The 27,651-nt window shown below is 48.2% G+C and overlaps 1 protein-coding gene across 2 annotated transcripts in view; it reads left to right on the forward strand.

The window, feature by feature from the left end:
- The window catches only part of LOC122383591 (nephrin-like), a 94,596-nt gene that overhangs the window by 45,277 nt on the left and 21,668 nt on the right, over positions 1 to 27,651 (forward strand). For both annotated transcript variants that reach the window (XM_043370180.1, XM_043370178.1), the window contains exons 4-6: positions 6,145 to 6,255; positions 12,482 to 12,682; positions 25,165 to 25,316. In XM_043370180.1, coding sequence (XP_043226115.1) covers positions 6,145 to 6,255; positions 12,482 to 12,682; positions 25,165 to 25,316 — 464 coding nt within the window. The remainder of the gene's footprint in view (positions 1 to 6,144; positions 6,256 to 12,481; positions 12,683 to 25,164; positions 25,317 to 27,651) is intronic.

Below are 27,651 nucleotides of genomic sequence, written 5' to 3' on the forward strand. Positions count from 1 at the left end.
TGTTTACACAGCGTATTGCTCGCCTGACCTGATGAGGGGAGAAATGTGTTTTTGTGACAATCGAGCCCCGATCAACTTAAATTTACTGGAGTTTTTTTTCGCCAGTGTTATTTTCTTTGCGAGGTAGTGTTGTAAGCAAATATTGCAGTGCATAAGATAAATACCTAACGTATGCATCTAGAAATTGATTACCGATCATTTTTGTTTTATCGAACGACAAACAATGCGATTCAAAGTTAACATTGCAGCTTCACAGATAACATAACTAGTTGACAACAACGATAAAATTCTGCTTGGATTTCCATTTTCAATGAACCCTTTTTCATTCCCCTGTTCTATGGCTGTTGTCAAGAAAAACAGTCAAACAGATCATCGTCCTTTCGCTAGTTCAACCACCAGCGAATTCGCTAAAACACCCACGCACACACACGGGCGGCAGTTGTCGTCATCAGGACACAACATCAGGCTTCTCCTATTCCGGTGGGCCGGTGAAATTTCACTGCGCTCCATTACCCGATGTTGCCAGTTGGCCGGACACCGCCGGCGACAGCCGTGTGTCCCGAAAACGCTGCCGGCGCCACCGTCACCGACCCATTGCAAACGGCGCGAGCGGCAGAGCAGCGAGGTAGATGAGCCCAACAGAGCGCTGGCTGGCCGCAGATAAAGCGAGGGCAAAGGACCTCCGATGACCTTTGTTGGCTCCGTTCGACCAAGTTGGAGTGAAACTGGGCTGCCAGTGCTCCCTGAACGGTTATTGCGCCCACCGACCTGGCGTCAGTGGCTCGGTCGATGACAATGTTTATGGGACCTTCGACCTTTCTCTCGGTGACCACATCACGTCGGTGCGCGAGCTTCATGCTTCGATAGCCCCCAAGAAGCGGAATCCAACTTCCGAACGTTGAGTGTGAAGTAAGTTTAAAACCTTTGATCTGTTTTCGTGAGTCAACAACTTGGCAGATGGGAACATCAGGCGAAAAGAATAACATAGGGCCAAGTTGAGATAAAGTTTCGACGGCTTCGGATGAGGGCATTCACGTACAGACTTTGCCTGACGACTATAACGCATCTGTGATGTCTGTGTTTAGCGATTAACACTCCAATGCTGAATGTGAGCAGGAGTGTTCTACTTCGGTAGTTTTTTTTTTTTAAATAAATGACGCATTGGAAACGAATGTGTTTCCTATGCCTTTTCTCTGCGGCAAGAGATGGCACTGCCTATGAAACGCCCGCTTCGAAAGTTCGCGCGGCATCGGCGCGGCAGTTGGTTTTCTATAAATAATTTTTGTGGCGTACCCAACCTAACTCGTTTTTCCAATTGTCAGGCGGTTTTCACCATTCCATTGCAAGTCCCTTCTCTCGAGCACACAAAGCCTTTGCCATTACTCGTGTAGGTACACTCGGGGGCAGATTGATGTTCTACAACTCTTTATCCACCGGGTTCCTATGGCTCAGCATTGGCAGTAGCCGCCTGGTACCGGTAGACTGTGCCGCTGCACTTGCTTGTCAAGCGGCACAGCCTACCCACCCGTATGACACCGGTCTGGGTCGGTGGCTGGAAGGTGATGTGGGCCGCCTGTGACGTCAGCGCAGCGGTGAGGGCCGAGCCCGGAGGCATGGCTCGGGTCGGCGCGGCGCGGCGGCTGGCGAGGGCTGGGGAGTGAGGTGGGGTGGGAGCACGGACATCGCGCGGCTGAGCGAGTGTAGTTAACTTTCGCGTCTCAAGGCGCCAATTATTCTACCTAACAATTGTGCTAAAGCAGTTGTTAAAATGTCCTATCCCCAAGACAGCGCCTATCATCATACTTGCAATGCACATTACGACACACTTAAGCGTGGCAATGGAACAGCTGATAGAACTTGTGTCACTCGTGCATCGAGGTGCGGAGCTATATTTTGTATAACATACCTATTAGTATTAAGGCCTTGATTAAGCAGATTGGTGTCTATTGTTTCGCACGGCAATCGTCCAGAGACGTGGGAACTGGGGGGTTATGAGTAGTGCCGCAGCCAACGCCCCAATTTAAAGCGATTATTACTGTTGCTCTAATATGTGGTCGCAGCCCCCAATAGCAAACCGTTCCAACTAGGAGCCAAAAAGTCGGCCACTCAGGGGGCTCGAACCGGGCTTCTCCCACCGGCCAATTCACGACACGAGCGTTCATCCACTGAGTTACCGAGAATGGTCCTCATCTGCACAAAACAAAATGAAATTGACCCGCTGACCGCCAATGACAGTATTGTGACATTTGATCGCGTTTGACGGCGGCGAGGGGTCGCTGGTTTCGGCAGCTCAGTGGATAAACGCTAGCGTTGTAGGGTGACCGGTTGGAGAAACCCGGTTCGAACCGTTCCAGGTGCGCGACTTATTTGTTCCTAGATGGAACGGTTTGCTATTGGTGGCTGCGACCACACATTAGAGGAACAGTAAGAGTTGCTTAAAGTTGGGACGCCGCGCTATCCAAAAACCCCAGTTCCCACGTCTCTGGACGATTGCTGTGCGAAATAATAGACACCAATGAGCTCAATCAAGGCCTTAATACTTACCTATCTGTTAAAAACAATGTAGCTCCGCAACTCGATGCACGTGTGATATAAATTCTATCGGCTGTCCCAATGCCACGTTTAGGTAAGTGTGTCGTAATGTGCATGGCAAGTATGATGCTAGGCGCTGTCTTGGGGATAGGATATTTCAACAACTGCTTTAGCACAATTGTTAGGTAGAATAATTGGCGCCTTGAGACGCGAAAGTTAACTACACTCGCTCAGCCGCGCGATGGTCCGTGCTCCCACCCCACCTCACTCCCCAGTAGGGTGTGTCATATCAAATATTTTTGTTTCAGATCAAGCGCTTCCGCAGATATTCCTTGTCCCTGGGTTCATTGAAGCCCATTGGCACTGTCCTTTTTTCGCTGTACCGAAAATTCAGGCGGCGCGGGCCCAATCAATTTCGACATTTCCCGTGGCGCCCGGCGTTGAAGTCTCCATACTGAACACAATGCGTACCGTAGCGCTAACACCAGCCATATGACTCGCCGTCGGCCTGTAGCGGCCAACACTGTTTGACGGTTAAAATTCGATTGTTATTTCTTTTTTAAATGGACGTCGGACGAAACATACTGTTATCTTAATGTGTTGGGGCCATTCAGGGACCCACAGATGATCCATATAATAGGTCATGTACCTAATAGGACCACGCTGCAGCCTTGGCAAGACTATCACGAGTGGGGCAGGGAGAATGAGAGCACGGATGGACAGAGGGCAACGTGAGCGGGGTCTCGGGTATCACCCCTCCGTCGGCAACACAATGTGTCGGCTTTCGAGTCATGTGCTGTCTCCCCGAGACACACGAGCTTGCAAAGAACGTGAGTCAGTCTGGTTTCAGCTGCGGCGTGAGCAGAAGTGCGTGTGGTGCAATCGAATCGGACTATCCGTGCCGCAGTGATGCCGTGGTGAAGCAAGGCGAAACATTTTGTTATCGGGTCTCCCAGTCCCAGTGTGCTGCGGGTAAATCAGCTGCCTACCAACAGAGATGTAGTGAACTATGTGAGACTCTTGGCAGAGGATAGAAAAAGTCAGAGGCGGATCCAGCTCAGAGTTTGGGGGGGGGGGGGTAAACCATAACAATTTATCGATTCTTTCCATGCATCGTCGTAATGTTAAAATTATGCCGTTTGGGGGGGGGGGGCAAATGCCCATTTTGCCCCCCCCCCTGAATCAGCCAATGGAAAAAGTGAGCGGACAGTCACTGCATGTTTACGTGAAGCAGCGGAAGCGGTGGTTGCAATGTGGTCGAGTGAGGACTGAGGGCATACCAACGATACAAATGCACAATGTGGTTCTGAAGGTAAAGCAAGTCTACGAAAGATTTCGCCGATCGAACAAGGTGTCCGAAAGAATGTGGGAGAGACAAACGAAACAAAGTGTTTCTGAAGCGAGTCTGTTTCGTAAGCTTTTTGACACCGCCCGCTGCTGCTGTAAAGATCGGCGAAGCTGTACCTGTCCGCTTTCAAACCGGGTACCGCCAGCGGAAATAGCATTCCTTTGAGACCAGAGAGGAGTTTGGAAGATGAGACTGGTTAGTGTGGACTACGAGGAGACGAGGAAACGACGTAAGACTGCGAGCCTTAGAATGAGACGGGAGCGGAACGAGGGGAGGGCCGACGTGGGTCAAGCTGGTCCTTCCCACCTCCGTACCTATTCCAACGGCGTCAATATCGACGAGACAAGCCAGGTAGACTCGTCGGCAACGACCGACACCAACGACAGCAATGAAGACGTCACAAGTGAATTGAATTTGAGATGAAGGAATGCATCAAAGACTCAAACGATGATAATATGACAAACACTGCACTGGCAGATGACTGACAGGTATGGTTTATCCAACCGTGCTGTAGGGGCCGTCATCAATGGTTTTTAGATGGATGTCGGTCGCGTAGCGAGCGGCAAAACAGAATTGCTGGTCGACCCGAAAAAAGTATGGAGAGAAAGATGCCGGATGAGACAAGCTGCCAGCTACACTCGAATGAGCTTGTACTCGGGGAAGTGTTCCAGAATTTGGACGGCAAAACCAGTGGACCCGGATCATTCACGGGGCCGTTGGGCAAGGCAGCCGGCGCCTCCGTGCACCGTCTTTCTCCCGTGAAGTTCCGACCGGTGAGCGGCCCAGAGCTGGATCTGCCGGACAGCATCATCGCCGACCTCAGCAGCGGCAAACTCCTGCTGTATCAGCTCACCAGAGCCGTGCGGACGGGCAACATCTCCGCAAAGGAGGCCTGCAAGAAAATCGGTCTCCTGAACCATGCAAGGTAGGCAAATGCTAATTGAGTTGAATTCAGTTTGCTATTGAATGGCAAAGATGCATCTTTTCTGTGTAACCGTTGTCTAAATAGATGGTACTGCCACGTTTGCATTGCTTACATCCGTATTGACAGCGTCTGTCGACGCTAACAGGCGAAGACGCGCGCGGCTGGTGTTAGTGTCATCAAACGCATTACGCCAAACATGGAGACTGCAACGCCGGGCGCCACGATAAATCCCGAACTTCTTTCAGCCGGCGCCGATCGAATTTTCGATGCATGGGAAAAAGAACTGCACCAATGGGCTTCCATAGACACAGGGACAAGGAAAATCAGCGGAAGCGCTTGATCTGTTTCTAGTGACACACCCTACTCCCCAGCCCTCGCCAGCCGCCGCGCCGCGCCGACCCGAGCCATGCCTCCGGGCTCGGCCCTCACCGCTGCGCTGACGTCACAGGCGGCCCACATCGCCTTCCAGCCACCGACCCAGATCGGTGGCATACGGTGTGGGTAGGCTGTGCCGCTTGACAAGTAAGTGAAGCGGCACAGTCTACCGGTACCAGGCGGCTGCTGCCAATGCTGAGCCATAGGAACCCGATGGATAAAGAGTTGTAGAACATCAATCTGCCCCCGAGTGTACTAGTTCAGGCGAGGAATGTGAAATACAGGTATTCCACTTGCGCGAAACTCCAGCAGTCATAAGCATAGCTTGTCGCTGCTTCAATATGCCGGCGGGCGTATACTGAGATTTTATGTTCCTCATATGCCATGCAACGGGAGTTTCTGCCTTTGCGCGAATGCAAAGCTCATTTATATAGCTCAGGGATGGTAGATCCGATTTCGCGCTGACTATGTGATTGGGCATATTGCAACAATGTTGAACGGCTTTGAGGTGATTGATAAATTATAAACTAGGTACATACTACATATTTGTGCATTGTTTAAATAAAACATCAAATGCCCCTATAATAGTGTTATGAACTACACATCAACGTTTCATTTCCCCATCTACCTTCGGCGGTCTGACCTGCCCATCTATGTAGTTATTGTTACCGTTCCCCTGCTGACCTGCCCAGTGCCCAGCTCATACAGCCCCCCCTTGTCGACTTCTCACCTATGTTGCCGTTACCCTGTTAGCCTTTCTTCTATGTCACAGTTTCCCTGTTGCAACCTATGTCACAGTTTCTTCTGTTGATCTGCCACTTATGTTACAGTTCCTCCTATGGACCTCCTATCTATGTTACAGTCTCCCATATAACGATGATCTGCCCCCCCCCCACACTGACCTCTGACTTCTACCGACTGACTGACCCCTGTCTTACCTCTAACCTCCCCAATCAATTTTCAGTTCCTCCGGAGAGCGTGGAGATCCTGGACGCCGGAGGAGCAGTGCTCAACACGGTGGTGGGCGCCTTCCTAACGGGGGAGCGGCTGGAACTCACCTGCCGAGTGAAGGGAGGTAAGTGAGAAATCCTATGCTTAGTGAAAGGTGATTGAGAACTTATCTACTGAGTACAGAGCGGCTGGAACTCACCTGCCGAGTGAAGGGAGGTAAGTGAGAAATCACATGCTTGGTGAAAGGTGATTGAGAACCCATCTACCGAGTAATAGGAGGTGAGTGAAAGCTCATCTACTGAGTACAGAGCGGCTGGAACTCACCTGCCGAGTGAAGGGAGGTGAGTGAAAACTCTCACAACTGGGTGAAGGGAGGCGAGTGAAAACTCATCTGCCGAGTGAAGGAAGGGCTGTGAAAACTCACCTGCTGAGCGAGAGGAGGTGAGTGAGAACTCACCTATTGGGTGAAGGGAGGTGAGTGAAAACTCTTACAGCTGAGTGAAGGGAGGTGAGTGAAAACTGATCTACCGAGTGATTGAAGGCTAGTGATAACTCACATGCTGAGTGAGAGAAGGTGAGTTCAGAATCAAATCGGATATCAGCAGTCACCTCTCCTTATTCTCAAGCTTTGGAAGAAGCCGCTTTCTCTGTTGACTATAATGCCCTCCTACGGATGTGGGTTATAAACTGTAGTCCCATTACTGCGCGATGCATTGATGCCTAGAAAAATGCCAGCAGATCAAAAGAATCGATGCTGAAATGGGCTTAAGAAGGTATCCAAACAAACACGGGCTTATTTGAACTTGGAGGCCACAGACCGCTGGCATGACACATGGTTCACCACTTTCACATCAAAACAATGTCTCTGCAAACATTGCGGGAATGTCTGAGCTGGAGCGGGTGGATATATTTTGGTCCGATGAAGCAGCGTCTGCCTGCCTGCCACGCGTGACTGCCTACCTGTTGATTTGCGGCGCGTGTGTAGGCCTACGAACGACTCCCTCAAACGAAACTCCTCCAGGTGAAAAACTATTCATTGGGCTAGAAAAGGTGCCGTGACTCATGTCATTCCACAACTTGTTGGTGGTCATTTATTATTGGTGATAATTTGGCATAATTGAATGATGAGATATTGATGAAGCAGCATGAAGACTAATGCCGTCAACAACCTCAGACATCACGAAAGCTGAATATCAAGTACATAAGCTTCTGTATAGTGTATTCAAAAGTATACAGAAATTTTCAGAAGTACGAGCAGTTATAGTTCGTTTTTTTATCACTAACAATTTCAGCTCCGGTTGCTTTCGAGTGAATGGCCTTTCAAGGCCATTCAGATGTGACGTCATATGATAACTGGTAACTGATTACTTATTTCTTTTTGATGATATACCTGTATTAAACCGCACGAATTTCTGCTTATTTACAACATTATTGAAGGTATGTTAAGGCGCATTTTATGCTGTTTACATAGGCATCATGGCATTATTCCTTTCTCCGTAGCATTATTTTCATTTTTGCTTATTCAACGCTACATACTCAATGGAATACAAAAGCAGCTGCGACGAATTCCGGCGTGATAAACAGCCACTCTTCTGATCCTTTTACGTGACTTCTGCTACCCGCTCCAGCGAAGGTCAGTGTCACAGTCTGAGCAAGAGCAGACGCCACGAGAGGTGTGGGGCTGGGGGGCAGGGGTGAGGAGGCAGCGACGGTCGACCCGACTACATAGACTGTCTGGAGCGGTCGAGCTACCAGGGCAAAAAGACCGCTCTCTGGTAGCCTTTGAAGCATTGTTAGAGCGAGCATATACCGAAAACCCACCGACACCACAAACACCCCCCATCCCCCCCCACACACATACACACTACACAGTCGGCACACGGCGGCTCACAGAGCGCCACCGTCATATCACCCTCTCCAGGCGTCTGACTCCCTGCCCGACTTGTTTACCCAGTCGGACGGCTCTTGTTCGCGCGCTACGCAGAACGCACGGGACGTCTTGTTTGCGCCACCGGGGTGTCTGTCTGTCGAGCGCGGGTCGCTGGAGTCTCCCCTGACTCCCGGCAGTGTGTGCCGAGCCTGGCCTGGTACTTACACTTAATTGATCTCTGTGTTACGACCTCAAAGGGACGGTAAATGCAAATGACGGTGAAAATACACTGAATTGCGCGCAGAAGGCAGTCATGTATGCAAATGTCTTTTTTATCGTTCTTGAGATGGTGATCCTTTTTGGCATAGTTCATAACGAAATTACAATATAGATAATGCTATATTCGCATTGCAATTTGCAACGAGTGCGTTGTGGACGAAATTTTCTTTGGTTAGAATCATTTTTGCTATTGTTTTCGTGATTATCCACGATCGACTGGCTGTTGAGCTTATTCATTTCAGAAACACATATTGCAGCTGTGATTGGGAAAGTCTCAGCCACAGCCATCCACAGCTACATGCTGTTTGTCCTATGTAAATAAAACGTGACTTTGTTCTATCAAAATTAGATGATAATAGCCAGCCGAATTACCTTTGGGGGGTAATTACCGACACACAGGGCTCAAAATATTTATGTAAGTGTCTGAGCTGGATGACCTTGTGCTGCTATTCGTTAGATCCACACTTGCCGCCTGCTCTAACTTCTGGCAATATGGCTAAGGTTTCCCAGAACCGTGGCCTAATGAAGTTCACTTGACATGATTGACGAAAACTAAGGACGCTAGGGTTCGTTCCATACCACATAGCTAACAATAACTCATTGGTGTATCTACTTACTACATAGTAGCCGTTTTCACGACGGGCTATCCGGTGAGTGCACCTAATTTGACCAAATCTGCACCTAATCTCTTTTACAGCAAATATCTTTATCCCGCGCACCGACGGGGGTCTGCGCCAACTTCGCACCGACGGGGGGGGGGGCGGATGACCGCCCCCCCCCTGAGATCTCGAGAACGAAGCAAGATAGCGACAAGCGGTAAACGGCATCGGATACGCACGGCCAAGATCTACAATTTTTACCGAGGTCATTTTCAGGTCAGGTCAAAGATGACGTCACAGGGGTCGAAAAAGTCAAAATGGCGGCGCTAGATATTGAGAGAGTTTTTCTCGAATAACTTTCGAATTAGTCAAGATAGGAACAAACTAAGGGCATCATCGTGATCCTCTCGTCAATCCGCATCGAATGATATATATGTTGACCTCGAAAGGTCAAGGTCAAAGGTTGACCTCAGGTCACGTGACCTCGAGGTCATCATGTATATCATTCGATGCGTCTTGACGAGCTCAACACAATGAGACCATCCACGCGTCTGTATCTTGTTCCTGTACGGAGTTATTGGCCAAAAACCTTTGGTGACCTTTGATGACGTCACATGACCTCACAGCTGCCCAACAGCAAAACAGACCTCAAGGTAGTGAAGGTTGATCGTATATGAAGTCATGTATGGTATATGGGGCCATTCCGACCCGTTTTAGTGGTAAAAACAGGGAGTTGATTTTTCCCCCATTGACTTATAATGGGGAGGTCGCGAAATTGACCTGACCTTAGGTCACCGATATCAAAATTCCGAGATATACAAATTGTAGCTACTAATGACCTAATAATATCCTGCGACTTCCAAAGGCCTCCGACATCCACTGTAGCTCTGGCACGGTGACAAAGTTGCAAAAAAGTGACTTGAGGTTGGGTCATTCAAAGTGACCTAGTGACCTGACCTTAAAAGGTAGGAGGTTCAAACTTGCACACCATGTGTAAAATTGATGAGGTTATAGTCATACCAAATTTCGCGGCGCTACGCGCTGCGGTTTTCCCGCTATTCGCGAAAAACCTCGGGGGGGCGGATATCCGCCCCCCCCGTCGGTGCGCGGGTTATTTTATGAATTTACTTCAATGTTTTAATCCATGATACTCTCTGATAATATGACAAAGCAGGCATATAAGCAATTAATTTAACCCTAGCTTATAGCTACTTAGAGACACACAGAACCTAATTTGACCAAATCTGCACCTAATCTGCACCAAATTTGCACCAAATGTGTACCAGATGGCCGTCGTGAAAACGGCTAGTAACTCATGGAGGAAATTAGAGATCGCATCAATTGCCGTGTGATGCTTTTCACATGCAATAAATTGTCCCAGTTGGTATAGCTTCACGACTTTATACATGCGATCATTTTATAGGTTGTAAGACTCCAAACATACTTCAAAATCTCTGAATTGGCCCCGCCACCATCTTTGTCACCACCACCCCGAGTTCCTGCTGCTGCCGCCGTCAGCGCCGATGCTGGTGACGTTATTTTCAGATAATTTCACCGGATTATTACATATTGAAGCGACACTTTCTGCCCAAATACTAAACACCAAACACCTAAGCGGTATTCGTACTACTTTAGTATTGACAACAAAAAGGTTTGTATCCATATCTAATCGGCATTTCGGTACGGTGTCCAGTCCGGTGTCCGGTCCGGTGTCCGGTCCGGCGTCCGGTCCGGTGTCCGGTCCGGTGTCCGGTCCGGTGTCCGGTCCGGTGTCCGGTCCGGTGTCCGGTCCGGTGTCCGGTCCGGTGTCCGGTCCGGTGTCCGGTCCGGTGTCCGGTCCGGTGTTGGGTCTGGTGTCGGGTGTGGTGTCCGGTCCGGTGTCCGGTCCGACGTCCGGTCCGGTTGCAGTGCCGTCAGTGATGACCCGCAGAAGGACCATTGGTGTCTCTATGGCGGTGACCGCAGGCGGGCCATCACATCCAGCTGGCGGGGTAGATTGGTGCGGTGACCGACAGACGCTGACCGAATCGGCCTGCGCTCAGCACAGATAGGGCCACCCACCGCGAGTCCAAGGCATCGGCCCATCGCCGCGCCGCGCCGGCGTGCGCTCAGCAATAAAATCGGCAAAGTGTCCGGTCTACGACTGCCATGTGGAAGCAATTGGATATTTTAAGTTTTACTCCAGTGCGTTTGGAAATTTCGCCTTTTCAATTAACGTGTTCGTGAAAATGGTTTCACTTTTAAATTGCTGGAACCTCCTTGCCGTGTGGCATGCTATCATGGTACTCCGCGATAATTGGTCGCTGGTCTTTCGCAAACATTTCGGTCACTTTCATTTGGATTGCAATTCATTAGAAGTGCCTTGTGATCAGCCAATATTGCTACGAACGGTTTTCAACCTCTGCGTGCAATGAATGATCCAAATTGACTCACAGAATTACTCTTTTTTTTCTGGTGGGATGCTTCCTCTTGTCCGATAATGTCCTGGAAATACCAGACTTTAGACATACGGTAAGCATGTTACGATGCTTGCTTTACGCTTGTTTCTCGTACTTACCTGCACTTTTCACTGGGATACTAAGAGGTGGTAGAATCGAAAAGGTTTTCAGGTGAGTTATTCAATTATCTGTAATTTCCACAGTGCCAAACAAGATACAGCAATGATGGACCGAATTATTCGCCGCGACAAAGGTGAAGCCACATCATCGGTGGTGTTTTACGCGTTGCACAACAAGGAAAAACGATTATTGGCTCTTGTCACGTCAATGACCTAAATGCAACACTTACGGTCTGCAGTGGCTTGGTAGTTTTTTTTTGCCGGTTCTAAAAATCATTGCACAGCATGGTTGGCTATGCCTCAGCGGGCATCTGGGCTGGTTTTCGCCCATTCAGTCCTTGGAATAAATTTCAAAATATGACAATGGTATACCATCTCCTTAGTGACCTGGAGGTCCAGTGACAACTACCTTCTTCCGCTGTGATCCTTTGACGGTCGGTTACAGGTTAATCGATAGGGACTCTATCCACCGCTTACGTATGCCTCAGCGCTGACAGCAGCCGCCTGGTAATGGTAGACTGTGCCGCATCACACGAGTGTTAAGCGGTACAGCCTATCCACGCCGCATAACAGCGGCCCGGATCGCTGGATGAGTTTCACCCCCAGTTTCATGATCTCATTTTTATTCCGAGAAGAGTCGATAAATTTGAAAGGTTGGTAGATTTGGATGGTTGGGGATGAAGGGGGCTCTAATGCATGGCGAGTCCCCCCGGCTGAAAAGTTGGAGGGTCTCGGCCCCTGCGAGGACCCTGGCTCCCGCGCCTAATGATAAGGAGTCCGTTTCGCTGTACCCGACTGCACACAGTTCTCTCCACGCTCACAGCGATGACCTACTGGTAGATGCTCAGCGACGGCTCACATCCCCATAAATTGACTGCTCTTCTCCCTCTCCTCAGGCCTGCTGCGTCCCGTAGGAGCTTGGAGGTTCAATGACGACTCATATTCCCTGAAGTGACCGCTCTTGTTCCTGTCCGCAGGTTCGCAATGAAAACCCATAGCTTCAGATCTTGGCCCTTGAAAGTGACCACTCCTGTTCCTCCCGCAGGCTCTCCGCGTCCGGCGGTGACCTGGAGGTCCGGGGGCGCGGTGCTACCGGTACCGTACCAGCCCCAGGGCGAGTACACGGTCAGCCAGTACAGCGTGGAGGCGTTGGACAGGTCGGACCTCCATCGGATGGTCACCTGTCTGGCGTCCAACACCAACCTGACGGCGCCGGCCACCAGCTCCGTCATGATCGACATGAACTGTAAGTAGAAAACAGCTGTGAGTAGACATATGTCTGAACTGTTAGCAGAAAACATATATAAACTTTGAGCACTGTGAGTGCACAATGTCGACGACAGTGCGTTGTATAGTCGTATATTTAAACTGTCATCAAGTTAATAATATAATCCCCGTATGTAGCATTGCTATATAGCAAAATAACTGTCAGCCATTTACACATATGGCAAGATAAGACGCATTTCTTCGTTAGTTTCTGGAAAACTGTCAGCGATTTTTTCCAAGTCAATTGACAAAGAAGCCTTTAACTTTAAAGTGACAACAGGCTATCAAGGCAATCCGCTTAGCTGTATCTTCAAACTCATTCGAAGTAATTTCGGAAAGTGCGTCCTGTCTCAACTGGGGGATGAATTTGCGTAGGAAGCGCGCAGCTACACGCTATCATAAGCGTACCAACAAAGAGCTTTTTCGGGTTCGTCAAGCCGGGCGCGTGACAAGATTGGAAAGCGACGCTTCGGTCACGGCGGCAGCCTACCCGCTGTAAACAATTAAAGATAGATGGTGCCGGCAGCCCAGTCCTCGGAGCGGTGAAACGACTTTTGGCCAGAGCGTTACTGTTTTTGTCTCGAAATACTAAAGTCGCGTCAGATGAAACTACGCGGACTGAAAGCGTAATGCGAGTCTAAATTCCACCGCGACTTTTGGTCCGCTTTTCTGTTACACCAGTGAAGTCAGTAGAGCAGTTCTAGATTAAACACGTAATTAGGACATTAACCCTCGCCCATTCAGGGCGTATTTCATAAAGAGGAATGTCGTGCGGGAAATTACTACGAACCACTGCTGGTGCTCAGCTAATTGAGTTTAGGTCTCGCGGCCAAGCCGAGCGTATTGCTTGTCATGGAGGATTAGTTAGTACCCGGTTAGGGTGTCAGAGGCTAGTTGGTGACCGCAGAGGTCAGGCCAAAAGTAATTTGGCTACCTAATAACTATATCTTAGATTTAAAGTTACAAGAACGGAGGGACACTAAGGTCAAAAGTTCAAGTTCGAGGTAAGGTCAAGGCAATAAAGGTCAAAGTCCAGTGGTTTATGAGATCCATTTTCGTGGTAATCACGAAAAGACAATAAAACATTATAATCTTTTGCGCATATCCCTGGCTCCTACCATGAAATTAGTGTGTTTATTCAGAGGTCTTTTCACACATAAGTGAAATTGTGACAAAATATAATGCGTGGTTACTGGCTACAAGAAGAGACGTCCCGATCGTTTCTCGATATTGTCTGAGCAAGGTTGTCCATGCAGTGATGACAGTAGCGTAAGTCTCCTAATGGACAGTGATGGTGACCCTTCCATTATAGCTGTGGCGCCTGACCTCTGATAGCCGCTCGAAGCGCGCCCTGATACTTTTGAGCCACCGCCGACGCTCACCGAACTGCCGAAGCGGCCGGCGGTCGGGCGGGCCGGGCTCGTTGGCGGCCGCGCTGATCCGCGCCGGTTCTCGCTGATCCGCGCTGGCCATTTCTGGGCGCGCTGACCACCACCCAGTGTTTGCCGGGCGTCTTAGTGCCGCTCAGTGCCCTGAGCTGACACTAAACACGGTGGCTGTCTCCGCAGCGCCACGCCGGCCGACTCAGTCCCCGCGGCCGGCCGGCGCCGACCCGCCCATCTGCATCGATAATGCCGCCGAGCCTGTCGTCGTCGCTGTCGTTTTGGTTCAAATGACGCGTGACCCCAGCGGCGTCCATTTCCGAATTTCGGCCGTGTCGGTTCGGACCCTGACACAGCTGCCAGACGGATGCCGTGCACAAACCGTCCCATTTTCATCTGAAAGCAGATGTTTGATTAGATCGAAACCCAGGGCCAATGAGACGTGAAGCTGCAGCCAGCTGATGTCCAGGGTGTTCCAGGTCACTGGCAGTTTACAGCTAGCCAGACCACTGAGACGTGCAAGCATTCGCTCCCGATAAAACTAGACCCGACCTCTTCGTCGTTGACCTGACCCCACAGGTCAAAGGGTACCCGATAGTCGATACCTGTAAATTTGCTATCCTTAGTTGCGTTTTAACCCATTTACGCCCTTCGTTGCGTTTTCGCAACGCAAGCAAGCGTCGACGTGATCGAAGCTTGAGAAGTGTGTAAAAGAGACTAACCGATGAGATAAGTTTCAGCGTGTGTAGCATGGTTGTGCGCATGATACTACGCAGTTACAAGTCTGTGCGGCCGGTAAGTTACTGCCTAGACTTAGAGCTCCCAGAGGGAAGTCGAAGGTTTTGTGAGTGATGACGTCACGAAAACCAAGATAAGTAGGCTAAGTGCTTAATAATATCGTAATGAAAATTGTGTAAACATATTCTGCAGAGTCCCTACAATGGCGTAGATATGCATTTTGTTAAGAAATAATGCTACAAAAAGGGTTTGTGACTATTTTCAAATATGACTACGGTCGCGTTGCGGGAACGCAACGAAGGGCACATCGGAAAGACAGCGGTGTTGCGAAAACGCAACGATGGGCACATTGGCAGGATAGCGGAAGTATGAATATCAACAGTAGACTTCACTCGTGATACGCTGTGGGTTCTCTCTTTCTCTCCCCCATCTTCCTCCCTCTCCTCCTCGTTCCCCAACTCTCTCCCTCTCTCTCTCTCTCTCTCTCTCTCTCTCTCTTTCTCTCTCTCTCTTTCTTTCTCTCTCTCATTTTGTAGCCATGAGGCTGTAGCGGCGGAACATCTTCAATTAAGGGGGGGGGGAGCACTGCTGACTTTTGGTCTCATTCTTTCCATTTCCATTTCCATGCAACGCCTATCGGGATAATGTTCAAATGGCAAAATCAAGGGGGGCACGGTGCCCCGGTGCCCCCTCCCCCCGCTCCGCCGCCTATGCCATGAGGGACGTATATAGGTATGTTTAGTGCAAGGTGCGTTCGCACGTAAAATGTTGCGACACATTTCATATTTGCTGGCTCAAACAGCCACAAACACTCCTTTCTTTTTCTCTCGCAGATTTTCGGCCTCGGGCTGTTCGTTCACTAAGCAATGTGTTCCCATGCATCTGAAAATCGCAAGGACCCATGCATCAGACGGTCGGCGATGCTAACGGAGCTGAGAGATAATTAGGTCCTTTGGAAATTGGATCTACTATGTACATTGTGCATAAATAATGAATAACGGGGATGTATTCTGGTATCAGGCGACAGATAGGCATCGCCATTCTCTAGAAAGAATCTGCTGACTACCAGCATTTACGTTAGAAAAGATAACTGAGGGTCGGCAAATACTGGGATAGGCCCCCTCTGAGGGTAGCTGAGCCCTTCGGCAGGGGTAATGAGGGCGGACCCATGGGAAAATAATAATTTTTAGGATTCATAACTCGCATAGATTCATAAGCTGCTTGATGTGGAGTATACGCCTGTTTTCTTACTTTGATAGGCTTTTTATCTAATCAGACCATTTTTAGAGCTAGCAGGATTATTGGAACTAGGGGAGACATTTGTCTGACCGGACACGGTCAATCGTAGACTGGAGACTGAGCCCAGCCAGTGGGCAGCCGCCACCCATGACCCACCCCCTTACACCCTCCAAAGCACTCACTGCACCCGGCTACAGGCGCGCTCCTATGTGAGCTGCCCGATTGCGATATACGTTGCCGGTCCAGCCCGGAACAGGGGGATGAGGCGTGGAGGAGGATTCAACTATCCTGAAGATGAAAAGGACGGATTGACGTCGAATCACCATTCTGTCCTGGCATTGTCTCGAGAAAGAGGTTACACGTGAAGGTCGCTGAGAGTGGGGCCATGAAAATTTTGGATTAGGTGTAAACATGATAAACTGGGAGTCGATTTGTTGTGATGCGCTACGCCTTACGAGGGTAATTTGTTAGAGCCGGATCGGTCCTTTTTTCTTTTTGCTGAGAGTGGGTACGACTAACCTGCAATGGAATTTAACTTTACTCCTAGGAGGGTGGTTAAAAATGATTGCGGATATACGCGCATACAAGAGGCACTGGTTTACTCCCAATCCTCCGTTTAATTGTATTCAGTGTGCACTGTGCAGGGTCTGATAGGTGGAGGTAATGGATCTGTCTAGCTTCCAAAAAGAAAGCATCACCCTGGATACGTGTCGACCACAACTTTAAATGAACAGCAATGGACAACGTAAATGGTTGATAATGACCGTGTTGCCATCTCCCCGTTCGCGAATCATGAAGTTATGCTTCCTCACTGAGGCTCTTAGGCGGGTTATAGAGCATGACGGATGTGGGTTCCGCATTTTCAAGCAATAGTTGTCAACAGTTGATTGATGTTTTGTCAAAACATATTAGCATATACGGCAGTTCAGTGTACTTTATGTCCGTCTGATGTGCCCGTCGTTGCGTTTTCGCAACGCTGATGGCGCCCGGTGTGCCCTTCGTTGCGATTTCGCAACGCATGTTTTTTACGTTTTTCTCGAGAAACTTTTGCTGCAGGCAAAAATTATTTTCGATTCCATACAAGGCCCTGATAGTTAGGAGCATAACATATTTTGATTTCGTCGATTTTCATGATGGTCAATATTCCTGGGCATAAATGGGTTAACCTGCGCACCGACGGGGGGGCGGATATTCGCCCCCTGAGGTTTTTCGCGAACAGCGGGAAAGCGAAATTTGGTAAGACTATTTTCTCATCAATTTTACACATGCTGTGCAAGTTTGAACCTCCTAACTTTTAACCCTATTAGTGGCAGGCTCCTGGCTACCCCATATTAGTGGCAGGGGGGGGGGGGGGCTGTTTACGACCCCCCCTTGATATCTCGAGATCTAACCGGCCGATTTTCAAAATTCAAACGGCATTCGATTTGGCTCAACGAGATCTACATTTCTAAAAAAAATAAAATTAAAAAATGTCAATAGGGGGTAGAGGGGGGTAAAAACGGGCAAATTGCAGATACATTTTAGACTGTTTATCACGGCCAGGTTTCTGAACCAATCTTAACGCAACTTTTGCCGATCGATAGAGAATGAACCAGGAATTCACATGGATCCTAAAAATATGCATTTTCAAAAATCATAGGCGGATACAGATCATTGAGATTGGGGGTACACAAAAAGTATAGTAAATAAGGTTTTTGTTGGTCCTGTTTCTAAAAAGGGTGGCAATGGTCTTGTTATGTTACAATTTTCTTATGAGAGAACGACTAAAATTGTATTGGTCATGCATAGGCGGTGTCAGGGCACCTACCCAGCCAGCAATTTTGCTCCGGGCCCAAGCAGGCTCAAGTGCGGATTGCCCGAGATTTTTAGTCGGGCTTAAGTCGGCTAGGGCTTGGGCTAAAGTCGGCGTATGACACAAATACGCCGACTAAAGCCCATGCTCTGCCGGAGGTATGCCCGCTCTGAGAGCTCCGGACAGCCGTAGTTAAGCCCTAGTTGAGCGACGATTGGCGTTAGCCCGATTTAAGCCCGAGCAGTGAATCCATCTATATTATGGAGATTACTCTGGGCCCGAGCGGGCTGAACTCCGGCAAGCCCACTCTGTGTGCCCTGTCTATCCCGACTTAAGCCATAGAAGTGAATGGGGTTTATACATTGCAAACTGCTGTGGCTTTGCTCGGGTTCGGCTCGAGTGACGGCTCCTGTTTTCTCAAGTCTCGACTTGACTTCATCTTGCTTTTGCTTCACACTGGATCAAGTAGCAAGGAGCAGCCAATGCACTTTCAGCAGGTTGTGCGGTTTCAATGCATATTTAAAATTGTTACGGTCACTCATATGCTCTGTTAACCGGTCATCGAGGCTCGAGCATTGCAAAAGGAAAGTAGTGGTTGACTTTGATTGAATGTATATTTCAAACGACTACAGACACGTCAAATGAAACACAAATACATGAAACAGTGGACTGCAAACTGCAGCAGTAATATGGCATGAGTCATGAAAAAACGCCATCAAAACTATAAAACAATCACAAGGCCCGCTAGCCTCCCTCCCCGTTCATAATACTTGGTTAAACACTCAACCGAAAGCATAAAGTAAGGACAGCAAGTAATCGCTCATAAGACATAAAGCAATAAGCAAACAATCATTTATAAGGAACTTCACTCTGGTGAATGGGAGCTTTGGAGGCGTCTGGCTCCTCCACACACACACATCTGCAGTAGGTGGTCGGCCCTAGCTTTCGGCGCAGTTTCCGTATATGTAGGTATACCTACTTAACCTTCGCCCCAGTGGGGGGGGGGGCATATGTTACCACCCTGTCGCGTTTTTTGCGTGTGAATAAAAAACCGCGGCGCGTAGCGCCGCGCCGCTTGGGGTAGCTTTTCGTACATCAATTTTGGACAGTGTGTGAAATTTTTGACCCCAGGTCATGTCAGGTCAGGTCACCAGGTCAAGTTAACTGACCAAGCCTAAAAAAAAGTTTGCAATCATGTCCAGCCTGCAGTGTTTGTCAGAAAGATTTCAAACTTGGTGGATTGCATGCTGTTATGGGCCCCTACAATTTGTATATCTCGGATTTTTATATCCGTGACCTAAGGTCAGGTCAGTGGCGAAACCTTTCCATTACAAGTCAATGGAGAAAAATGAAAATGCCTCTAGATCCGTGTGTACGCATCGGAACAGTCCAAATATTTCAGAATCACAATGATTTAGTCCACTCGTGATGACCAAGGTGTCATTTTTGCTGATAGCCTCTAGACAGGTCATCCGAGGTCACTTAAGGCTACAAACAGTTTTTTTGCCAATAACTCGCGATTGGAAAGAGATAGAACGCTGGGGATGGTCTCATTGTGTTTGCCTTGTTGAGACGCATCGACTGATATGCAACATGACCTTTTCCGGTAAGGTCATGACCTTGACCTGAGGTCAAATTTTCAACTTGACCTTTCAAGGTCAAATTATAGTTCATTCGACGCGTCTCGGCGAGAGGAACACGATTCTGGCAATAGAAATGTCGTGGCTTTTTGTAGTCGAAAGTTATTGTCGAAAAACACTTTTCGTAAAAAGAGCTATTTTTGGACTTTTTGCCCTCTGGAGGCCAAACCGTTGACCTGAGGTCAATATTGATAATGACCTTTTCAAAAGAAGAGTTCAAAAGCTATCGATTGCTCTTCCCTGCGTTATTCTAGCTACCATAGTTCCTGAGATAGCGGCATGTTTTCTGAAAAATATAATGACAATGGGCAAATTTTGACCTTTGATGACCTCTGGTGACCCCAATATTGCTCTAAGGTGAAAAATGACCGAAATACTTTCAAACGTACGCATTGAGAGCTATCGACTGCTTTTTACCGCGTCTTTCTAGCCCTCTTAGTTTTTGAGTTAGAGGTGGGTGGTAACATATGCCCCCCCTCACTTGGGCGAAGTTGGCTGAGACCGCCACTGGGGCGCGGGTTAATTATAAGCAGGCAGTTTCCGCTAAATCACTTGGCGAGGGCGACTGCGGCGTCCACCCGGTCCTGGTTTGTATAACTATTCCATTTTTTGGAACCATTTGCTCTAATGGTACGTACCTGAAAAAGAGATTAATTGGTTTAATTTACATTGCATGTTTGCTTGAAAAATAACTTATTGATGCATTAATACTGTAAAAACACTTCTCAATGATCCGTATAAAATGTTCATTTGATTTTAAATGCGGACAGAGAATGAGCGTCCTCGGTGATAAGTAGATAAATATTTGTGTTTTGTATTTCATTTTCCTGGGTTAGAAGTGCTGGGTATTTCACAAAGATATAAAGGTACGGAATGCGGCTTTTCTGAGCGAGGGTATAAGTCGCCAGGCTGAACAGCTATTCAGCTTCATGTTTGATGGCGTCAAACTCAGTCAAAATCATGACGTTTACATACGATCAAGCGCACCATTCAATACACTTACCTACCGTAAAACTCCATGCCAGTCCACTTGATAAGAGCAGTGAGCACTATCCCTTCTTCGCGCTGTCACACGCGCCCAAACATCAACCACCAAATGCCCCAACACCGGTGTGTCGTTTCGTCGCACAGCGCACAGGCTGTCACAAACGCTGCACATGATTGGCGCAGAACTGCGCATGCGCGAACAGCCGAACAAGTATGGCTAAGCTCCGGCTTTACTCCAGTTAGCCGAAGGACACAGCCAGCTTGATCAGCCCGCGCTCCGCCCAAGTTAGTTTTGGATGCGCGGGCAGATGTCGGGCTGAGCTACTGCTATCCGCACGTGGGCATAGCTGCGGCATGCCCCAGCTCAGCCCTAGTAAAAAATACATTGGTTTTGATCAAAGTGGGCAAACCCAAGCTAAGCCCAAGCTGCCCGACGCTTGCCACAGTTCAGCCCAAGCGAATTGCTGGCTGGGTATGTTGGGAGGTAAAAAATAACCCCCCTTTTTGGACGCCTGGATCCGCCTATTATAGCAAAAACGTGTCAAAAGAGGATGCACAATAACTTTGTATATGTTATCACATGATACCTTTCATTCACTGTACGTAAAACTGGTGCAGCATCGTGATCTTCGCCCAAATGACTCGCTTCACGAATAGGACCCCCAATTCCCAGTGCTCTGGAGCCGCCCCTGGTAAAGTTATGAACTTGAAATTTTCAGGGAATGTGCCCAATTTAGTTTTAGGAAAAGTCAGAAAATTTCAGCATCGTAGCTTCAGCGGTTTCGGAGATATTCCCGAAAAACCTGAGGGGTGGATAAAAACAACCCCCCCTGCCACTAATAGGGTTAAGGTCAGGTCACCAGGTCACTTTGAATGACCCTACCTCAAGTCACTTTTTTGCAACTTTGTCACCGTGCCAGAGCTACAGTAGATGTCGGAGGCCTTTTAAAGTCGCAGGATGTTATGAGGTCATAGTAGCTACAATTTGTATATCTCAGAATTTTGATATCGATGACCTAAGGTCAGGTCCATTTCTCGACCTCCCCATTATAAGTCAATGGGGGAAAAATCAACTCCCTGTTTTTACCACTAAAAACGGGTCGGAATGGCCCCATACACCATACATGACTTCATATACGATCAACCTTCACTACCTTGAGGTCTGTTTTGCTGTTGGGCAGCTGTATGGTCATGTGACGTCATCAAAGGTCATCAAAGGTTTTTTTGCCAATAACTCCGTGCAGGAGCAAGATACATCCGCGCGGATGGTCTCATTGTGTTCAGCTCGTCAAGACGCATCGAATGATATACATGATGACCTCGAGGTCACGTGACCAGAGGTCAACCTTTGACCTTGACCTTTCGAGGTCAACATATATATCATTCGATGCGGATTGACGAGAGGATCACGATGGTGCCCTTAGTTTTTTCCTATCTTGACTAATTCGAAAGTTATTCGAGAAAAACTCTCGCCATATCTAGCGCCGCCATTTTGACTTTTTGACCCCTGTGACGTCATTTTTTACCTGATCTGAAAATGACCTTTGTAAAAATTGTAGACCTTGTCCGTGCGCATCCGATGCCGTTAACGGCTTGTCGCTATCTTGCTTCGTTCTCGAGATCTCAGGGGTGGGGGGTGGGGCGCGGTCATCCGCCCCCCCCCCCCCGTCGGTACAAAGTTGGCGCAGACCCCCGTCGGTGCGCGGGTTAAACGGTCAACGCTTTTGCGCAAAACGCAAGCTAAATGATGAGCAACACGGCAAGGGGGAAAGCAACGTCCCCTCGGTCGAGCTGATGTAAAAGATTTACGTCGAAAGGCCTATTACCTTGGGCAAAGCATTCAGAAGCATTTTAGCTCTTTCGATCTGCTTACGACTGAGATATTGAGGCAACATTGTCAGGTTTTCATAAGGAGCTGCCATGTTAATCACATTTGTTGCTAGTGACCAAGTGACACTTTGTAATAACCCTGTCACCCCAATGTTTTCATTTGAAACTTGCGAATTAAGCTTAGAGTAAAACTCATTGAAGTTAGGATGCTTTGAATGGAAGAGTTTAGCAGAGCCAAAGACCACGCTATGCAAAACTTGTTGGGCAGTCTCCGAACGGGAAATTCCGGGTTAATTTAGAGGTTATAAAGTTTAGCGTGCCTTCATCCTCCCACTTCAACTAGCCTCGGCGGCTCCTATCAAACGAGAACTACGAGGGGGTATCGAAAAGTTCTGATCATCACCATGAATTAGATGTGATAGAAATCTGATTTTTTTACATGATGTTCATTACTCCTTTACAAGTCACCACACACGACCGCAAACTTATTGCATCGTTTCTTCAGCTGCCTGAGGCGGTCATTGTAGGACCTTCGCACTGTCCCGTAAATCACTGCTCCACCTCATCAATGACGTCATTTCTGTCCATAAAACACCGGCCATAGTGTGGATTCTTCATCTCCCGTAACAATCAAGAGTCAGTTAATACCTGGTCAGGTGCATTTGTTAGATGCGGTAGGATTTAATGTCCACATCATGTTGTTTTTTCAATCGCAGCTCAGGACGAATTGGCGGGGGCGCTGTCGGTGCGGATAAAACATCTTTCTTGTTTTTTTTTTTGCGGCGATTTTGCTAGAGGCCATCTCGCAACTTCTTAAAAACTGTGCATTAGTGCTTGCTTATCATTATCCGACCATCATCAAGACAGTCGGTAATGACTATCCTACGCCAGATCCAGAACACTGATAGCATTGCCCTTCCATATCGGCTTCTGCATCTTCGCCTTTTAAGAAGGACAGATGTGCCGTGCTTAAACTTCTTGATCATCTTTTTGTCTCTGGATCATACACATAGACCCAGCATTCGTCACAAGTCATCAAATGATCGAAGATGTCTTCAATTTCCTAAAAAAGGCCTAGTTTTCATTTCGAAAGGTCAAGACGCATTTTTCTCTTGAACAAAGTAGACACACGAACTTCTAAGCGGGCTGACTCCTTTATCGTCTGTAGTTCTTCGCTGATAATATTTTCAGGCACTGCCAGCATTGAAACCTTTCTGTTGCACAATCATCTGAAAGGTCACACGACGATCTGTAAGGATGAGGTCCTCCACTCCCTTCACAGTCACCACCTTGTCAGTCATTGGTAATCACTCACTTCTTGACTCCCCTGCAAGGGCCATGCAACCAAGTTGAAAATTATTTCTTCATTTTCGCTAAGTGCACGAAATGGGCTTTCCTCGCCATAAACTAATTTCACGTTTTTGATGCATTTTCTCAGTGTGATACCGTTTCAAATGCATCAGTTGGATGACGGTTCGGTCCTCAATGGGCCCAACACCAATCTTTTTTACTTATAAGTCTCTCCTACATAAGATAAAACCACTTCGCAGGATTCTCTTTGCGGGAACATTGTTCTTAAGAACCAAATATCACACCAACCAAAAATCATCAAAATCGGTCTATGTCTTCTATGTGATGATCAGAACTTTTCGATACCCCCTCGTATCCCCGTGAGCTATCTCCACATATCGTTCTCCGGTGCGACTTGCACCGATATTGATATCATCAGAAGTCGAGCTCTCTCCCAACTAAGATGAGAATGACTACCCGTGACCTGGAAACTTGAATTGAGCGAAATGTGCCCGAACTAACGACACAGCTAAGCCATTCAGTCATTTGATCACAAACTTCATTTCTATTCACACCATAGCCTTCGAGTGCCATTCGTTTGCTTTCTAGTCACAGCACAGAAACTAAGTTATCCAGGCTTGGTTTCAGCATCCAGCGGGGCATCGAAAATCAACAGGTTCGACTGGGCCGGGTCAGACAGATTTACAGGTGCCGATTGCATTCTTCTCGTCCCTGCTCTGGCGCCCAGGAGAGCCATTCCAATGTACAGAGCTTCTGCCACTCGGTTCCTTGGAGGACCGACAGCACGCGTCTGGCCACATATGATCAGAGCGAGCTGCAGCTGTAGAAACTAGAAACGCGCTGACCGCCGCGTAATATCAGCGCCAGAAGAGCCTCTCAGTCTCCCACAGCTGAACTCTGACGTCAATCAAAGCTGCAAAAAGCGCACGGCCGCCTGCGGTTACCGCTGGCTACTCGAGCGCACTGCAGCGAAATCATATTTCAGCGAGCCGTCTGTGATCCCAGCGCTTACTTCACGTCCGACTGAGGCGAATCGAGCCACGGAGAATGATGGCGTCTGTTTTGGAGACAAACACACTGTGTTTATTCGTGTGTTTATCCCAGCGGTAGAGGCGTCGGATCCAGTATACGGCACTTTAGGGATCCTGTTACACCGAAAGTTGGTGCCAGAGGAAACAGGGCTCTGCTTACGATAACGCTATCGAGGTCATGCAAATGTCATTGATAAAGAAGTGACAATGAAATAACAACACAGTTCTACATTTTGCGTCGTATGATAATATTTGCTTGCTTCACCTGTGTTTGCTGTGTGCTGGCTATGTTGTGTGGAGTTGCAAAATATCATTAACACTTTTTTACATAAAGGGAGATACTTCTACATGTGCCTTTCTTGATCTAGCGAAAACATGCAGCCTTACGACTGCCTCGTCTACTTCAGTGCCGCTTTTTGTCGTGTGTTTTCAGTTGCGCCTCTGAGCGTCTATGAGTGTATACCATGTTTCTCAGAGTCACCCTGCACGATTCCGTTTCTGTGTGTTTCCAGTCGCGCCGCTGAGCGTGTCCATCCTGGGCAAGGGCGAGCCGCTGTCGGCCGGTCGCCGCTACCCGCTCGTGTGTCAGTGTGTCGGCTCCCGGCCTCCGGCCGCCATCACCTGGTTCCTGGGCAGCTCACGGATGGCCACCGCTCCCGGCACGGTAAGTTACCGTTCTATTACCATGGTAACACGACCCATGAAAGTGACCAGCAAGCCTGGTAACGTAAGTCAGTGCCATTAGCATGGTAGATTACCGTAATGGGGTGCCTACAGCGCCAGGCATTGTAACTTACCGTTGTAACACACGAGTATTAATATGGTGGCATGTAATTTGTTTGGCCATCGTGACAGCTGTTGGATGCCATTGTGCGGTGCTGTGGCATTACAATGCTGCAGCTGCCTTCGCCATTACTTGGACTCTTTACCTAGTTTGTCGGTTACTCATTGCGTGTGTGTTCAATTCGACTAGGCTTCTTGCATCAACGACGAATAAACCTGTGATTTGCATAAAGAGAGCACTCGCGTGTCCACTGCTTGGTAACTGATTAGAGATGCGCATTATATGTAGGTAGGGGTGTTTGGCTTTGTAACAGCATCAACCGCTTTTAATGAATTGCAAATGCAATTTGAGCATGTTGCAGCAATGACTGATTTTTTAATTGTACTTTGTGTGTAAAGTTTTAATTATTCTACTAAATATGATGGAAATGAGCTGCTAGGAAACGAGTAACAAGGCAATATGAATGAAATGAAATTTAAATGAAATTAAAGCCGATTATGTAAATAGATTGAGCATCTTGCATGCTTTGTTAAACGCTTCGAAAACTAAGCACAGATTAAATACTTGTAGGACCTTTGCGTTTACCCTGACAACTTGCTCGGGGCCACGCCGCCGTGTGACCTAACCACTGACCACTCACACTGACCATCCAGTAACGGTCTGTCGCTGCCCCGAGTACACGGGTCAGGCAGTCAGTCCTCCTCTCATACACATGCTCGCACATCCTCCGTCAGCAGCTCCCTCCATCTTCCCCTATTGATCGACGGCACAAGAAAATTGCCTGGAAATGCCCGGGAAATAGAATGAGATATGATCGTATGGAAAATAGGATCGGCCGCCGCGCGGCGCGCTGCGTTTGAATAGGCCATCCCCCGGCGTGGGATGGCCGACTCGATCGGGGGGATAGGGGGTAGGGGGGTCATGAGAAGTTATCCGGCGGACGGCAGAAAGCAGAGAGGCACCGTCGAAGCGCCTTACGTCACGCGCCAGAAATGAGTTAAAACTCGACGTTGTGCCAGCCAAGAAAGGAGCGCGTATTGGAAAGGATGAGAATGATGAGCTGTGTGTAAGAGCTAAACCTTTGAGTAGTTTTATGATAGCTTGGTGGGTTTGAAACAAATGAGCCAAAATATTTGCTGCATGAACTCTTATTTTAGTAGGGTTCAGCGTTTCCTCATGCGCATGTGCTGTGTCTATTATGTGTACAATATGCTTCCATAACAGAAGCGTGTGGAGCTCGCACAGCGCATTTGGGCTTTTTCGGGGATCCTTCATCATAAGCGGATGTTCAACTATCAGCTTATCCAAATTCAATAATCACTTTAGGTATGCCACCGTACAGTGGCATGCGAATAACTTTGATGAATGCCATCTGACATGCTTACACCCCTTACTGTCAGTCAGCCCCACCGCTTGTTGTCAGCGCTGCAGTGCGCCGAAGGAAAAGTCGGCAGGTTTTCCACAGGAAGAGCCGACAATGTTTTCCAGGGCGAGAGTCGGCTGCTTCTCAAGGGATGGCCACAGTGCCGCCGTCCAGATCTAATTTCAACTCTGAATAGGCAAAGGTCTTGGCGGACCCTTGGAACACAAAGGTAGTTGACAATTTATCCACACACCGGAATTGAATTACGCAGGACTTCTTGTTGAAAAGCATCCCACTCAGGAACAATGCTGAAATGAGGGCGCATTTTTATGAGCTGGGAGGTGACCCTTGCTGACATACACCTATCTATGGATACAATTCGACATTCGGCAAAAAATAAATGTCAATGTTTGTCGGAAAAGTTTGTCGCTGTATGATGGTGTTGATCCACATTTTATTCGATGAAGGCATGAAATGCTTCTGCTTCTTCCCCTACTTTATGTAACGAGATTCGTGTTATTTTTTGTGGTTTACGAATCATGCCACATTGTCGTCATTGGAGCTCGTCCAAAATGCCATTGGAAGATTATTGATGATGTGGCTCTAAGAGGGGAAATGCCATACTCTGATGGCCACAAGCCACTGGTTTTCCTTTGAGATGCACGACCCAAAAATGTTTATGTGATATTGTGATGCCATTGTCTTCCCCGCTTCACACGACAGGCTATTTTTTTTTTTTTTTGCAAACTTACTGTATCCTCGTGAAGCCGGTTTTCAAGCTAAGAGAGTGTTTATTCACTTGATGATTTGTCAACCATATGATGCGGTGAATATGTTAAGTGTGTTTGCTTA

Source organism: Amphibalanus amphitrite, unplaced genomic scaffold (assembly GCF_019059575.1).
Source record: "Amphibalanus amphitrite isolate SeventyFive unplaced genomic scaffold, NRLGWU_Aamphi_draft 000168F_arrow, whole genome shotgun sequence".
Classification (NCBI taxonomy): Eukaryota; Metazoa; Arthropoda; class Thecostraca; order Balanomorpha; family Balanidae; genus Amphibalanus; species Amphibalanus amphitrite.